The 18,175-nt window shown below is 37.5% G+C and overlaps 1 protein-coding gene across 1 annotated transcript; it reads right to left on the reverse strand.

The window, feature by feature from the left end:
* Positions 1–943: 943 nt before the first annotated feature.
* On the reverse strand, positions 944–16,167 carry serinc3 (serine incorporator 3). Its single transcript, XM_005726747.2, has 10 exons — positions 15,969–16,167; positions 11,223–11,384; positions 8,792–8,985; positions 6,587–6,666; positions 6,337–6,474; positions 5,987–6,156; positions 4,708–4,798; positions 4,273–4,489; positions 3,622–3,846; positions 944–2,184 (listed from the first exon to the last, which is right to left on the reverse strand). The coding sequence occupies exons 1-10, from the start codon at positions 16,005–16,007 to the stop codon at positions 2,049–2,051; spliced, it is 1,452 nt and encodes a 483-aa protein (XP_005726804.1). The 5' UTR covers positions 16,008–16,167; the 3' UTR covers positions 944–2,048.
* Positions 16,168–18,175: the final 2,008 nt, after the last annotated feature.

The raw sequence follows: 18,175 nt of genomic DNA on the forward strand, positions 1-18,175 counted from the left end.
GTGCAGTTAATAAAAGGACAGGTAATGTTTGTCGCGCTGTCGCACACACAGTACACTCATTTGTTTCAGTTCATCAGTTGCCACAAGACAGCTTACCAACATGTACACAATAACCTAATACTCCTGTGTCCTAGACGTCACAAGAACGTAACTATACTTTAGTTACTATAGATGAAAAAAAATATCTTCTTGCTGGATGCAGAAATGTTAAATTATTATTAATTTTATATAGATGCTACTCTGAAAGTGCTGCTTGAGCCTGGATTTGCCTGTTTTATTAGACAGATGGTCAGAGCTGGTGTCCCCTCTCCATCATCGTGTCCATCATTGCTAATAAAAGGAGTTATTTACAACCTCTTCACATGCCATCTTCTCCATATCACCAAGGTATGAGGAAACTCATCTGTCACAATGATAAATCTCTGAAGCTTGTTTATTTGCTGGATGTCTTTCTGCACAACTGTAGCTGATCTCAGAGTGGTGAAAGAAGAGGCAGTGGCCTTGCTCTGTTAAACCAGTGCCAATCTGCCACTGATTTAAGGTTAAGGTTACTTTACTTACACCTGTAGGTAAATTTACTTTACAGAAGAATGCTTGTGCACACGCCCCGTCAATTTAACGTATCATCCAAATGGTTAAAAAAAGATTAAGCCATAGTTGTTATGAAAAGTGTCCATAGAGATTAAAACAGTTATCTGTACTTATTTGTACCAGGTTTTAAATGTTTATTTCTCAGAAAGATTAGTATTTTACTTGTATTGCACTGGTGTATCAAACTGATTTGAAGGAATTACTGCTCTCTGGTACACTGCAAAGCAATAAGTTAACACTTAATAATTGAGCTTCCTGTATTGGTGCTGCTTATATTCATGGGTCTCACCAATATAAGATGAGACACTCGTAACAATCAAATGTGAAGCAAAAGCACACAGAAAGCTCCAGATGTGCCTTTATTCATTTACAGCACATTGCTGAGAGTTATAACAAAGGTTCAAAGTACACAGCTTTGCCAAAAAAATAAAAAAACAGTGGTCCTTGGAAAATATTAACATTTAAACACAAAAAAGTGTGGAACCAATTATGACTTGATGACTTTCAGAATGCTTTTTTTCCTGTCTGTGACATAGATGAGCACACTGAATCTCTGAGTCAAAGCAAAGCAAATGATTATATAGTAGGTCAGTATAATCACAAACTGCAGATGCATTATAGAGAATTCATAACTTATTAACCACACTGGGTAAATCTGGAACACAAAGCAAATGCTCAGATTTTTTATTCTCAAACATCTGTAATTATTCAGTTATGGAGTCCTTTTCTTAAAAATTTAAATCTTTTTAAAATTACAGAAACACATTCTTACAACAATAATCAAAATAAATACTAAAGATATTCTAGGCTATTCAGAGGTGTGCCTGTATCTCTTTGTTCTAAGGATATTTTTAAACCACCTGACATCTTCAGGACCTGCAGGTCCGTTTACATTTGGCAGAAACTTGAGCTGATTTTGGTCATATTGCAGTTATGTCTGCGACATTCATGTACATACTCCCTAGTTATCTGATATTCTAACATTTTTCAGACATATAAGGCATATGAAGGTTGAACAGCCAACTACATCCTCTTCGTAGTGAATGCAGTTCACCCCAGCTCCACAGTAAGTCGTAGGTGTAACTCCATGATGTTGAGATTTTTTTTTTCAACTAAGCATTCACCATAAATTGGTGTTACAGCAAAAAAAAAGGAAGAAGAAGATAAAGAAAAATCTAGCTGACTTAAATCCAAAAGGTTTGCTCTAACCAGAAAATTGCCCAAGTACAAAAATACAACAATATATTGCTATTGTTAGTGATGTGACTGGTGTGAAATCACTACAGAAAAAATCTTTATCTGAAGCAACTGTTAGGGCACTTTGGAAGCATACACAATCAACTCACTCAGACGCCATCTAAAAGTGTAAAACCTGAGTCCATCTTGACAGTAGCATTATTGACAAATTTAATGTAAAAACAGACAAAAAATAAGAGCACGCTGTGGAGACTGGCTGATCAGCTGAAATCTCGGTTGGTGAAGACCATGGGGGCCACCAGTGTCCATGTGTACAAAGCCAAACAAACCCAGCTGGAGGTGATTTTCACCCATACTGCTGGCCACTTGCTTGTTATGGTGTAGTCTGTATTAGGGCTGTCAGAACAAAAAAATGCAATAAGTATATTTATAAAAAACTGAGAAAGCTACTTTAAGAAGGAAATTCCTTAACTTGTTCAAGCAGAAATCACAAAATCTCTGCACCTCAGAAAAATAAGGTCAGCATATCAATTATACAGTAGGAGATGCCTTTGCTTGGCCTATATGGTGCCATTAAACCCCTAATGAAACATTGTGGGACCATTTACAGTTTTAACAATGAGTTATGAATTTCCTAATATAAATAAAAGCACAATGGACTGACAGCTGCACAGAAAACTAGATCATAATCAAAAAAAGAGTTCAAAACAAAAGATGAAACTGATATGCAAATTCAGTAGACCATTGTTGTCCTCATTCTTCTTGGTACTACTTGACCGAATAATACCAGCCGCAGACACCAATAAAGGGCAATTCTGGATATTTAAACCATTTTCTGGGTTATGTTAGTGCCAGACTGTGACTCTCATGGTCAACCATAACATTTGTGTCATATCACATGTCTCCCTCTGACACAAAAATAATTGGATGTGTTTTGGTTTATAACCTATTTTGAATGCATTGCTTCATATAGCATTTATCCCTTCTGTTGTTTAGTTTCTGTCAGTCTGGTTCATGCATCTGAATGGATACAATTGCATGAAACAGTGTTTGTCACACTTAAATGTTTCACATCATCAAACAAATGTAAATATTTGACAATAATATGCAGTTTTTTCAATAAAGGTTTTAAAATAAAGATCCAAGGAAATTCAGGAGAACTGAGAATCAAAGTAATTGAGATATTTCAGTGTGGAAAAGGTTATGAAGCCTGTGGGACTCCAGTGAACCACAGTGAAGCTTCCCAGGAGTGGCTGTCTGTTTAAAATTACCCCAAGGATGCAGCGACAACTCATCCAAGAGCTCACAAAAGACCCCCAGAATGCTTTTGTGAGCTCTTGAAAAAAAAATTGAAAAGAAGAAGAATGCTTGGACACTGCTAGCACACAAACGCAATGCAGAGGATGAAGCATCACCAAATATGTTTCCAAACCAGCTTCCTTCCAAAACCCTCCAATGTGGCTGAGTTACAACAGTTCAGCAAAGATGTGCAGGCCAAAATTCTTCCCCAGCGCTGTAAAAGACTCATTTCCAGTTATTGCAAACACTTGATTGCAGTTGTTGCTGCTAATGGTCCCAACCAGTTATCAGGTTTAGGGGGCAATTACTTTTTCACACAGGGCCATCATTTTAATTTGTCTGATGCTCTGAAACATTTAAGTCTGACAAACATACCAAAAAATAGCAAATCAGGAAGGGGGAAAACACTTTTTCACACACTGTATAAAAAGGAAATGAAATAAACTACCATTCACATATTGTAGGATTATTGACCACCCAAACACTTCAAACTACACTTTAGGTGTTGTGCTAAAAGAGAAGGGAGCCACTGACCTGTACCAGTTAGTGAGGGTCATCATGATGTAAAGTGAGGCCAAGAAAAGCATGAAATGAAAAAAGGAGTAGCTGTACTGGACCATGTCCCGCTCATTGTCCTCCACCCGTCTGGGCCCTGTCGACTCCTCTGACAGTTCTGTGCTGCCCCCCTCAGCGAGGATGACTGAATCTTTGGATGCCATAGTTAGCTTGTTAACCTGGCTGTTGCTAGATGAACGAATGCTGGAATCAAAACAGAGATGAATGAACTGACCAAAAAGAAAGAAAAGCAAGTATTAGGATCACAGTATGAAAAAACAACGGACACAAACACAGTTCACATTAACAAGGAAGGCTTAGAAATGGTTAACCCTTCACCAGGTGAGGAACCATAACTACCGGTAGTAATTACAGCAGTACTCTACACCAATAACAGCACAGTGTTGAAATTTTTAAGCCAAAGACTAGAAAAGTCTTTGGCTTATGATGGAGGAAACTGGCTACAGAGATCAAAATCATTTTTTGCATCAGTCTGTAAGCATGTTTTTTTTAATGCTCATTAACACTGCAGTCTACAGTAAAAAGAGGTCAAACAGACGGGTTCTTATATAGCGCTTTTCTACTCTAACAAAGCACTCAAAGCGCTTTACACAACATTTACAATGTTACCTGGAATACAGGATGCACAAGATAAATATAATGAGGCCCACAACGCTCTGAGCATCCCACCACTGCAGGTATGGAGATGTAAAGGCAGGTTTTTCTGTCCCAGTGATTGTGGTAATCATTGCCATGGTGGCTGTCTGGTTCTCGGTCTCTGTAGGGCCCGGGGTCGGGGCTGCAATCTGCTGGAAGATACTCAACAGGCTGGGGTTGCATTCCCGGTCTGAGATCAGCAAAACAAACAATAACAATATTAATTAAAAAATACTTTAAAAAACAATTTGAACAAAATAACCCAAAGCTTTTCTAAAAAGCAATAAATCTTAAGGTTATGAGACAAAAAGATCTTTTATTTAAAATGAATGGAGAAGAACATAAATATATACAGATAAAGGATTGTTTGAGTCTATTGAAATTCCCAGACAATATAAACAGTCTCACCAGGCTCATTGGTCATGGCAGACCAGGTTAGAAACATAGTGTACAAGGTGATGAAAGAAGACTGTAGTAGACCTGAATGAGGTTGAGACTCCTGCAAATACACAGATAAGGTTTATCAGTGCCAAGTATTTACTTCCCACAGGTTTGAACTGAAACTGTACATATGTATTATATAAAAAGAAGTCATAATCCTGTGTTTACTGTTTAAGCACTCCAAACACAAAAATTAACCTTTGTTTATTATTTAGAAAATATCTAGATGGTTAAAAAAGGCCAGCAACAGTGGGAATGTTTGTGGGTAGCTTGGGCAAACCTGTTCTGCTAAACTCTAACATGAAAGGTTTTTTTCCTGATAACTTTTTACTGTCTGTACTTTCTACTTCTTACATTTTCAAAACAGGCTTGTTACTTTTGGTTTAACGCATTTGAAGGAAGCTATCATTTCACATCACTGGCCTTCACACATCAATTTTAAGCCTAAACAGTAAAAAAGGAAAGGTAATCATGTTCGTGCATTGATCACCAGGGGATATCGCATAAAAGAGAACAAAGAGGCGCAGTCGTGTGCCATAGTGGGCAGTTTAAGTGGGTTGTGTTTTCTTTTTTTTGAGCAGCAGGTCAGCTGATCACAGTACATTGAGTGAATTGTGCTTTTTGTCACCATCTGTAAAACTGATTTTAGGGTTCCCTGCCCGCTGAATCTCACCTTAACCCCTGACTGTACTCATGTTTCTGTTTTGAGGCAAAGAAAATACAGCTATTTTTTCATTTTCCTTCTTTTTCGAGTTTTTCTTGTTCTAATTGATTAATTCAACCTGAGTACATTTATTAGAATTAAAATTTAGACTTAAATAATGTTTTTATTCCCATCTGATATTATTTTATTATTGCATTAACACAGTTCAGTTAGTTTTGCACAAAAATAGCTGGTAGAAATGTTATCAATAGAGCTATGTTTACTTTTCAATATTATCTCCTATAGCAAAACTAAACCAAGCTGCTACAAAACACAGTCATAATGTTTTGAAATAACAGAATTATGAGAGAGATATCCAACCATTTTCAGGTTTATTCTGTCTTTCCGTTTTACACTGTCAAACTCAGCAAAGGGGCCTTAGCATCAATTCCATGTAGATGCTACTATAGATGCTCATCATGACATGATGCTAGTAGCACAAACATTTGCAAACACAAAGCAGAATCTTCAGTGCTTAGAATAGTGTGTCTTGTTTTTGTTTTCTGTTTATCTGTGCACCGCAGACATGCCGTGTATTCACACCTGGACTTTTGGCAGGACTGAGACAACAGAGGCAACGATGCAGAGCAACATGTTGAAGCTGATGAAGAATTTGTTGATGAAGCATTCATTGGGTTTCGTGTAGAAGACAAAGAACAGCACAACAGCTGTTAATGACAGGATGTAGTTCAGGATCGTGACAGCCAGTAGAGCTAAAAATACAAGGTAGAAACAGTTCAAAGCTGAAACCAAAAAACTGATTTGAAAGTAGATTTGTGAAATCTGTGTGTGCTACATGTACGCTTTTTTAAAAAAAATTCAGAGTAAGTGCTCGCTTATGTAACAGTATTTAGAAGATGAATACAGCATGTAACTGGGCCAGAGTCACTGACCTGCATACCAGCCTCTGGAGTTGCCATTCTCCATCTTGTCAACCCAGGACTCATTCCAGGAGTGGGCAAAGTCCACCAGCAGCACCAGTTGAATCAGAATGAAAAAGAAGGCTCCACCAGAGCCTATGACAAACCATACTGCGACAACACAAATACACAAGTAATTGAACTACTCGTCTTTCATACAAACTAACAAATCTGTGTGTAAAAGAGATCTGAGTTATCAAGGATTTTAAATACAAATTCTTACTGTAGGTGAAAGGCCCTTCAGGGATGTAAAAGGCACCAACTGTAATTGCCACCAAGGCAGCAAACTTAAAGAACCAAAATCTGAAACAAATTGTTACTGTCATAAGTCTCAGGAAAACTGTCTCAATCAAATATCTCATCTGCTTTCACAGTGGCTTGCAAAAGTATTCAGCCCCCTGAATTTTTCCACATTTTGTCACATTACAGCCACAAACATGAATCAATTTTATTGGAATTCCAACACAAAGTGGTGCACATGTGAGAAGTGGAACGAAAATCAGACATGCTTCCAAACATTTTTTACACATAACTGCAAAGTGGGGTGTGCGTAATTATTCAGCCCCCTTTGGTCTGAGTGCAGTCAGTTGCCCATAGAGGTTGCCTGATGAGTGCTAATGACTAAATAGAGTGCACCTGTGTGTAATCTAATGTCAGTACAAATACAGCTGCTCTGTGACAGCCTCAGAGGTTGTCTAAGAGCAACAACACCATGAAGTCCAAAGAACACACCAGACAGGTCAGGGATGAAGTTACTGAGAAATTTAAAGCAGGCTTAGGCTACAAAAAGATTTCCCAAGCCTTGAACATCCCACGGAGCTCTGTTCAAGCCATCATTCAGAAATGGAAGGAGTATGGCACAACTGTAAACCTACCAAGACAAGGCCGTCCACCTAAACTCACAGGCCCAACAAGGAGAGCGCTGATCAGAAATGCAGCCAAGAGGTCCATGGTGACTCTGGACGAGCTGCAGAGATCTACAGCTCAGGTGGGGGAATCTGTCCACAGGACAACTATTAGTCGTGCACTGCACAAAGTTGGCCTTTATGCAAGAGTGGCAAGAAGAAAGCCATTGTTAACAGAAAAACATAAGAAGTCCCGTTTGCAGTTTGCCACAAGCCATGTGGGGGACACAGCAAACATGTGAAGAAGGTGCTCTGGTCAGATGAGACCAAAATGGAACTGCACATCACTCTGAACACACCATCCCCACTGTCAGATATGGTGGTGGCAGCATCATGCTCTGGGGGGGCTTCTCTTCAGCAGGGACAGGGAAGCTGGTCAGAGTTGATGGGAAGATGGATGGAGCCAAATACAGGGCAACCTTGGAAGAAAACCTCTTGGAGTCTGCAAAAGACTTGAGACTGGGGCGGAGGTTCCCCTTCCAGCATCAACAACCCTAAACATAAAGCCAGGGCAACAATGGAGTGGTTTAAAACAAAACATATCCATGTGTTAGAACGGTCCAGTCAAAGTCCAGATCTGAATCCAATTGAGAATCTGTGGCAAGATCTGAAAACTGCTGTTCACAAACGCTGTCCATCTAATCTGACTGAGCTGGAGCTGTTTTGCAAAGAAGAATGGGCAAAGATTTCAGTCTGTAGATGTGCAAAGCTGGTAGAGACAGACCCTAAAAGACTGGCAGCTGTAACTGCAGCAAAAGCTGGTTCTACAAAGTATCGACTCAGGGGCTGAATAATTACGCACACCCCACTTTTCAGTTATTTATTTGTAAAAAATGTTTGGAATCATGTATGATTTTCGTTCCACTTCTCACGTGTACACCACTTTGTGTTGGTCTTTCATGTGGAATTCCAATAAAATTGATTCATGTTTGTGGCTGTAATGTGACAAAATGTGGAAATGTATATCCAGAGTCCAATCAGTTACCCTGAAAGGTCCAAACACACTTTGATTTTGATATGAATGTGCATCACACATGTATTTATTTAATACTTATTTAGTGACTTTATTAGAATTGATTACTATTACTTTTTTTATGTTATGCTGACCTTACACTTAAACTTGAAAGACACACTGCTGGTGAGACCAAAATAAAACCAAATAAGACCTTTACAGCCAAATACGATAATGGACATTATATATGTGCTAGAATGACATTGGACAGCTATGATAAATATTTATTGTTGCATTTTTAAAACTTTGTAAACTAAAAAACAAAGGTCTTCTGCTAAAACACATCTTGTATAATTTACATTTTACAACCTCACAGTGTTAAAGAGCCAAGGTGGACTAGAGTGCAAACACAGTGAAGGCCTGGAAATGCTATATTTAAATGCAAATGATCTATGGCTGCTTTGTTCATGTACCTGCTATGGTTTAAAAAAGTCTAAAACTGAACCTTAGGATTGGTAGGACTGTGCTGGTAAAAATATTTACATCTTGCTAGCTTTACTGCAGTACTTACCCATTGTGGATAGCAGCACGTGGATCTCTGCTGTTCTTTATGTTTATCATGAGAACGGAGAACCCCAAGAACCACATACTCATTCCAAAGCATATACGGTAAACTGCTTGGTAGCCCACAAACATCTCACACTTGACATCCGCCTGTAGACCACGGACAGACGAACCTGCCCCATCCTCACAAAAGCCTGGGATCTACAGAAAATCAGAGAAAGACCCTTGTTTTCTGTACATCCAGACGAGATTTTTATATGCATATGAGGCTTTTAAGAGAGTGTAAAGAAGAGCCACCTTTGAAATACGTGTCTAGTTAGACACAATGTTTTCTAAGATTTTTAATACTAAATACAATAACCTGAATTTTATCAGAATTTAGTAGAAGAAAATTACAGGTCAAATGTATGTCATGTTTTCTAATAATACTGCCTCAAGCACGTATAAAAAAGTATTGGTCCTAGCACAGAACCCTGTGGAACTCCATTACTAACTTTGTTATGTGAAGAAGGCACCCTGTTTACTTGAACAAACTGTAATCTATTAGATATACATGGTTCAAAGCAGTTCAGTGTATTTCCTTCAAATCCAACAGTGTGGTCCATGCTGTCTCGTATAATCTTATAGTCAACAATACTGAATCCTGCACTGATTTAGCAGGACAGGTACAAAGAGTCCACAGCCCATAAGAAGTACGGGTACACCACCTGAACTTTTCTTAGCTGATTATGATTTCAAAATTTCTAAAGTACGTTTTGCAGATTCTGATTTGTTAAGAAGTATAACTAATGAAAACAACAAGAACCTTTTTCTAATCTGAGCTTTATATCATTTCCACTTTCCTTCTAATGATCTCTCCTCACTGAAATGACATGCTGATGGCACGGTGAAAGTAATTATTAAAGTTAGTTCAAAGAGATCAATTAGAGAGAAGCCATCTAAATAAATATCACCAGTTGCTGTACTTAGCTCCTGTAGGAAGGATGTTACTGTTTTTTTTTCACCAATGATTCAAATTTTATTTGTTCTCGCAACCAGAGCTAAACTCAACAGGAAGCTTTATTGCCGTTATTCAGGGAACAAAGTTCAAAAATTGAGACTAGGTAGAAACCAGGAACAAACTAAGCACTAGGAAAGAAACATAGCTTGAAGGGAACAAATGACAACAACATGACAAAGAACAGAGAGACAATATATACGCAGCAGGGAATTTTGTGTTTTGATATATATTTGATATATCCTCATGATATTGTTGTTACTAGTTCAGCATAAGTCAAGATTGCATGTGAACAATCAGATTGTTATGATGTCAAAGCTTTGTGACTTGGAGAAAAACCTGCTGATGTCTACTCCGAGTTAGGGCTATGGTGTTAGGGTTGTGATGATCGAGCTTCTTTTACAGTCAGAAGTAAATAAAGAAAAGTCTCTAGTCCAGTCTCAGGTCTTTAGCAGCAATAATGTAATAGGTTTTCTACAAGATTTTATCTGTCTCTGACATTGATAAGGAGAAAATTTGGCTCTTTCATCTTTATGAAATTGCTTTAGTACACTGAGGTTTGTAGACATCTGTTTACGCACAGCACTCTTGATGGAGATGGTTTGAGGCCTGGACTTGTGCTGACATGCGGTTTGGCTTTCATCAAAATTATCATCATCTCCACTTTAATCCTAACTTTTTACTAGCAGTAAATAAGGTGTAAAGTACTATTATTATTATTATTATTATAGTTATTATTATTATTGACTATTTATTTTCCAAAACACCATAAGCTAAAAAAATGCTCAGAATTAAATAGAAATAAAAAATGCAATTAAAGAAAGTAAATACTGTGTGGAGCCTGCGGCTTAATTTGACCCAACACGGGAAACCTCACCCGGACACGGAAAGGAGTGACAGATTGATATTTAATTTAATTGCTTCGGTTTATACATATTCAAGTTTTCCTTATCTTAAATGATTTTACCTTTCATTACAATAGCTTCTGTTATTGCTGGATGTCATCACTTATCACATATTCTAATTTCTTGGTACTATTTCTTGGGAGCTATGAATCTGGATTGGACTGTGTTATCTGGGGCTGACATGTCATCTGCTCCTTGACTTCCACTTGTTTTCTTCTTTTTCTTTTTTCATATGAACTTTGATTACAAACTTTACTTGAATCACAGTTAATGTCTCAGAGGAAACAACATTGTTATGTCAGCATCACTTTTTATTTCTCCATTTTTAAACAATTGTCAACGATTGTTTTAAACGAGAAACAAATTGTGCTGATGCACGTGTTATAAATCTCATGGTGGCTTTGCATGAATGCTCATTTTTTGCATCAGTTATGCACCAGTTTCAACCATTATAATTTCATTTTAACTTTAAATAATAGACATTTACATTCACAATAAAGTTTATATCTTATGGTATTTTTATGGTCAACTCCTACCCTTTTGAGCTGCCGATCCACACCCGGTGACAGCATGATGCAGGCAACGATGGTGCCTATCAGCATTATAAAGGCATAGATGATCCTGGTCACCGTGGAGTTTCTGATGCTCGGACAGCAGCTACACATCAGGCACGTAGCACTGCTGCACAGGCACGGCACCTGGAGGATCAATAAAAAAATCACACTTGAAGCAAAAGTGGAACATCCAGGGATATGTGTAAGGAAAGATGTAAGCGATCAATGTGAGAACACAACATATACATGTTCTTAATCAAACATTTACCGCATAATATAAAGATGCACTTTACTAAACCTTTGGATTTTTGTTTTTTAAATTCCAGTACTGACAACAAGCACACACAACACATTTTAGTAACTTAGAAAAATATTTCAATCATTTATTTTAGATTTTCAACTATTCAACTGCCAGTATAGACTGATCTTGATGTTTGTACTGTTATGCTGTACACAGTCTACTGTAACGTCTCATTGAGTAACACTGAATGACTCAGCACAGCACTGGCAATTAGAGACAATGACATTCAGAGAAAAACTACTTTGCACTGAGAGCACTCTGTATTTTGACCACTGTGCCATCTGATATGTTGTGTCATAAAGTGACTACTTTATTGCCATCAGGCTTGAGGACATATGAAGCAGATTGGCTTGTGTGGTTCTGAGACTTTAAACAAATTATCCCTCGTTAAGTTTTTTTTCTGCAGGTTAAAAAGTTGTCACAAGTTTGCTTATTACTGGACATTTCCTTCACTCTTATTGTGAAAATTACTTAGTTAATCCTAATGAGTTTGCAGCAGTCCTTCCCATGTCCTGTTTTCCCCTGCCTGAATATAATTAACGATGAAAGCTTTTATTGGCAGCTGCTGTCATGGAAAAACTTGTATGTATCTCTTTTCTGGAACTGCAAATAAAGCAGAAGCACTGAGTGTTTCCAGCTGTTGCAAACTGACAGAGTAAAGTATTCTGCAGTAAACTGGACTAACTGACACATGGAACCTGAGGCCTCATTGTCTCATTTTTTCTGTAAGTTAAATGTGTGATTTCTAAGATAATGAGTAAATCAATATTCTTAGTTTGCTAGGCAAGACGAGGAGTGAGCTGTCGGGGGAAAGCTGGTGTTTGGTAACTAATACATACTGTTACGTTTCGGTGTTGTCAGTGTTTTGTTTTTTGCGTGACTGTCATGTATTTCCTGCTTTACTTTGAAAGTCTGTGTTATCTTAGTGTGTTCAGTTTACGTTTCCTTGTCTCGTCAGGACCACAGGAGGGAATCCTGTGGTCCATTCCCTGATTGCTCCTTCTATGTATTTAAGCCTTGTGTTTCAGTATGTCATGGTCGCGATCTCCCCCGTGTTGTAAATAAATAGTTTGTTGTAAATAGTTGTGAATGGGTTTGTCAATGCTTTCGTTATGGGATTTTGGTGGAGAGCCTTCGTGGTTTTATTTTCCTTATTTCTGTTTTTCTACGTTGCACCCCGGTTGCCTAGGCCGGGGTGTAACAATACATAAATGAATTTGCTTGCACATGAGTGAGCTTGAATGTTAATTAAAAGTACTATAGTTCAAACACTACCTTGGCTTCTCTGACTGTACTGAACAGAAGGATATTAAGACTTCTAGCTGGTACTTAAAGATGAGCCACTTAAACCTGTTTATATGAGAAACAGATAAAAGTCATTGGGCCTGCCTAGTCACTAACTAATGTTACAGTTACTGTTCATTTAATATGAACATAATATTATAAGAACAACAGGCTGGGCTCTTCTTCTTATGATTATCAAATATTTGCAAACGGTAACATGTTTCTGTCTCTCTCCACACATGTATGGATAGTAACACAAATTTTAAAAATATTGGCAAGCACCAGTGGTACCCCGCAGCCTCCTGGTAGATGCACCTATAGTATTGATTTGAAAGTCCTCGGGGACTTCCTTCTTAAGTTATCGCATTCACAAACTTGAGTGTCTATGCTGCCCGCCTGCCTGGCAATATCTGAAGCTGTTATAGCTGCAAAGGGTGGGCCGACATCTTCATATATCAAATCTATTTCAAGATATAAATTTATTGAAAAATGTCTATTGACCCACTTCCAGCATGTTTTTCCACACTTTGGAATCTGAAGTTAGGTCTCAAAAAATATTAAAGACAAAAGCCTGAAGTTTTAAATACCCCTTCCTACCATGACATTGAATCAGAACCTGCAATGTTGAACAGACACATGAAAAATGTTTGAGTACTGGCTAGTTAAAATATGACAAAAAGGAATTCAAGCAGTCCTGTAAAGCTCCTTATTTAAGCAGAGGCTAATAAAAAAACATTTCTGAATGGTATATTGTTGTATGTTGTATTTATTGTGGTCAAAGTTAAAGTAAACTTTATTGTCATCTGTGCTATATACAGTAAAGTATATAGAGAGACGAGACAACGAGGCTCCAGTTCCATTCAGTGCAAAAGACAAACAATAAATATAAGAAGAGTAAGAAACAAATATACACTTTAAGATTAAGGTAAAAGGTATACACAAATAGAATACTTGTTAGCATAAAATTCTTAATCACAAATGAAATGAAATGAAAAAAAAATGCTACTTCAATCAACTTTCATGCTGGATGGAACAAATATGACAAGTTGTACCACAATAGCATATCAGTAGGGATCAGGCAACCAGCATGCTGACTGCCAGAATAGATGCTGCAAATATATATTATATTATATGTATATATGTATTTATTTAATTTCTTTTTTGATGCACAATTAACGCACAGAGGAATTCACGCACAGTATGTGACTTTGGCCACTTTCGTAGTTCAGGATGTCTGCAAGTGACGCAGCAGTAACAATATGTATGGTGAGCAGAAAGTGATAAAGAAAAGAGACTTTTGAATGGCAAGTTCAAAAAGCTTTGTCAAATGGTCCCCTTGACAAGACCAGTTTTTTTATTTGTATTAAGATACATAATTTGTATGAGAAAGATAAAATGGAGGAAGCAAATGTGGTTTACTCACTGGAAACTACTGGACCACAGTTACCTTGTCGTAAAGGCACATTCATTTGGACCACAGTGGGAACATGCTTTAAATGTTGTGAGGACAGAGGAGACGCACTTTGCCAACATGTGCGCCAATAACTTTATGCAAGTGGTCTATTCTACCTCTTGAATTAAAGACACTGCATGCCCTCTATGGGCATGCAGTGTCTTTAAGGTTTTCCTGGAGAATATTCATTATACATTCAATATACATTAACAGTTAGAGCTACAGAATCATGTGTGATGTTGTATCAAACTATAGTATGGTAATATGTGTACCTAAATGTATCAAAATTTCAGTATTCACTTTCATTTAATGAGCTATCAGTTGCAGTAAAACCCCCAGGAAAGACTGTTAAAACTGGGGCAGCTATTTAAGAAAGGCAGCATGTGGTGTTTGTGGTCAGACCCAGCAGGCCTGTGGGCAGGAATTTGTCACAGCGACTCCTCCTCTAATATATACTTTAGCTACATTGATTCTAAAGCTTTGAAAATATGCCACGAGAATATTTGTTTAGCGTTATGTAAAATGTATATTGCTACTCCAAAGTTTCTAAGTCTAGTTTGGCTAGACTTAGAATGTGCCCACAGGCCTGCCCACATGACACATGATTGTGGGAAGCAGTAATATAATGTAAGTAGTACATGCTAACCTTTATATGTATATGTATGTTAGTGTCTTTACTTAGAAATATAACTGGACTAAACTGATAAAGTTTTGGTGTAGTAAAAACAAAACAAACAATCACAGCCTGACATTGTCAGACAGCATATGTATTAATTTACAGTAAACCACTGCCTGGACTCTTATATACACTAATACCAGACGTGGAGTCAAGTGATAACGATACTTGGTAGATAGTCAACAAGTATGCCAGCCAGACAAGGTCAGCTTAGTTCTTCTGCAGACTGGCCTTGACAATGTCTGCCAGAAAACCTACAGCCTGAAAATGGTTGGCCATGCCTCATCATGATCTCAACCATAAATAAACCCAGACAGAAAACATACTGTTAATACCGTTTTTTCTAGTTTTACTTGTGTCTGTCTTTTTGTATAAATGAAGTTGTTAAATTGACAGATAATACAGCTCTGTGAAAAACTGAATGCTTTATTTACCACTAACTAATAATAACTTTATCATTGTTCTAATATTGTTAAAATACTTTATAACATATAAACCGTATATTTGTGGTATTTGCTCTAGTCCTAATTGCGTATCCATGTAGTGCTATTCCTCTCTTGCCTTATATAAAAAGATACTGTTTTCATTCTCTACGTTTCATCTACTGACATTTCTAAATACGACGCTTGTTGTGTTCTTATTATAATGTAACAAAGCGCAAACTAATCCAGTTAATCACATGCCAGCAGATGACCAAGTGCGTTGGGATTAACTATCTGTTGTGCCGTATATTTGAACTGCTCCTCACGCAGGGGGATTCTCAGATTTCTGCAGATAAAATCTAAATCCAGCGTAGCTGAAACGTTACCGAAACCATAACTGTTTTAACAAACCTGGGCGAGATCACAGAACACAACGGGAATTAATATAACAGCTAACTGAGTGTCCATGTTCTTTAGCACTAGCCTACTACCTGTCTAAGCTTCAGGTTGTTACGACACCATACATTTCTCATCACTTTAAATCAAGGTGCTTGTAAAAACCTCACTTCAGAGTCGCAGCATTAGACCTTACCCAGCTTGCAAAAGAAAATGTCCCCAGAGCAGCTCCCATGGTTGCCGGGTTTCTGAACAGAAGCGCACAGTCTGTGTTCTTCTTCCCGTTACTTCGCTTCCGTTCTCTGCTGGTGTTTTCACTGTCGAAAGAAAATAAAGCTTCTCTGTCAGGCGGTCAGGACAGAACTACAGCGCCTCGAACTACTTCAGAGCTTTGGCTGGCTGAAGTAACGCTGGGTGACGTCATGACGTTGTTGACCTGTTGCCATTTGTACAGGCTTTGGTGACGGTATGTGGACATACTAATACGTAATTAGGTTTTCTAATTGTCATTAACGGTTTATATGTTATAAAGTATTTTAACAATATTAGAACAATGATAAAGTTATTATTAGTTAGTGGTAAAGTCTACTAGTGTTAGTGGTTTACTGTTTATTGTTTCACATACTCAATTTCATTTACACATAAAAGAAGCGCTTTCTATATTAATTTATTTAGGATTTGAAAAGCCTGTGTCCTTTTTATAGGTCTTTCATTCTTTCATTTCAGCCCTTCTCTTGTATGTTGTATCACAATCTCTGGCTCGCTTCCATAACACGTCTTTTGTCCTGTCTTCCTTCCCTCACTCCCAACTGGTTGCAGCAGAAGACCTGGTTCTCCTGGAGGTTTCTTCCTGTTAAAAGGGAATTTTTCTTGACCTGATACAGCAGATCATCTACAAATTTGGAAGGTTGGTGGTTCACTTAGCCAACTCATGCCAAAAATCCTTGGTTAAGGTACTAAACCCAAGTGGCACTACTGTTAAACAGAAAGCACTTAAACAAAAAAAGAAGAAAAAACTGCTTGTGTAAGTGGGTGAAAGAGACATGTTGTATAGCCTTAACTTCTTAGGTAAGAATCACAAACATTCAAAATGGTTACCTTAGGTTTTGGACCACATTTATGGTTCTCTCTCCTTTTTTTTTTACTATTTCCTGAAATGATTAATTAATCAGAACAAGTGGCTTTTACTTATGTAGAAAAGTTAAGAAAAAAAAGAAATTGGCACAAAGGGTTTTCGATCTGGGCATTCATTTCAAAATCAGTAGAAAAAGAAGGTTTTTGGTAATATCATGTAATACATGATACTACTAATACATGCACTCTGAAAGGATTTCTTAAAGTGGCATGACTTGGAGTTATTTTAAAAGTCCGAGTTCTAAGATGTGACAAGAATGGAGATTGGAGAATGCAGCCCCTTGTTGAGCTTCTACTACACATTCAAGCTTTGCATTATCTATGCTATATTTTAATGAGTGCTAATTTTTATGATATTGTTCTTTGGGGAACGTGGATAGTTGCCTATCTTTGCCCAAGTGATAATTTGACCTGAAAATGTAGAATTTGTTAATGTACCTGCTTATTACCATTAACAAGTATGCTATAATTATGTTCTAAGCTATTTATCTAGTTATGAAAAACAGTGCTTTTCACAGTGCATGTCTATGTTAAATAGAGGGACTTCAGTACAGTGTAGCCCATTCAGTATAAGCAGCAAAGAGTTTTTCTCCAGTTGCTGTTGTATGTCAGCAGATGGCAGAATTGACAATGAGTTTGCAACAGAGGAAAGGATAAATTCAGTGACTTCAAACTTCACTTTCCTTTTGACTGACAGTCACAAGGACTGTTATTTAAAAAGATAACAGAGAAGACCAGATACTGATATAAAATATAAAATGTTTCTGATGAGTAACCTGTGGAAAAATCAGCTCATATTCACCATTTTCAGTGACACTGATGTGGTTGGCCAAGGTAATGTCATAAAATGTTTTTCAGGTGACATTGCTAACAGTTGTATCACTGTGTTACCCAAGTAGTGAAATCTGTTTTCTTTGTAGTACTCAACGAAAAAAAAAATCTGCAAACCCTATTCCAAAAAGTTTCAGCAGTTGCGATTTATCCCTATGCACTTCGGATGTTATCAGTCTACACAATGGGCGTTATGAGCAGAAATCACCCCCATAGATATGAGCCAGCTAGCCTTCTCCACCTGCTAGTTTGTTAATATTAATATTAATAATTCAGATGGAGGGTCACTAACAGGTGGATGGGAAGATTCCAGATTCCATACAGTGATACTAGAGGCCAATGTAATGCAATTCAGTTTCAATTTAAGACTTCTTTATATGGTATCAAAAATTGTTAAAATCCATCCAAAACAACAGTGATGACAACACTCCTGGCTTG

The sequence above is a fragment of the Pundamilia nyererei genome, unplaced genomic scaffold, assembly GCF_000239375.1.
Source record: "Pundamilia nyererei isolate P.nyererei 1_Seehausen unplaced genomic scaffold, PunNye1.0 scaffold00021, whole genome shotgun sequence".
NCBI lineage: Eukaryota > Metazoa > Chordata > Actinopteri > Cichliformes > Cichlidae > Pundamilia > Pundamilia nyererei.

Coding starts and splice junctions, on each gene's coding strand:
- serinc3 (XM_005726747.2), bottom strand. CDS start 16,007: ATGGGAGCTGCTCTGGGGACATTTTCTTTTGCAAGCTGG. Junction 11,385..15,968: donor CATTTTCTTTTGCAAGCTGG/GTAAGGTCTAAT, acceptor TTGATCCTCCAG/GTGCCGTGCCTGTGCAGCAG. Junction 6,157..6,336: donor CTCCAGAGGCTGGTATGCAG/GTCAGTGACTCT, acceptor TTGTATTTTTAG/CTCTACTGGCTGTCACGATC.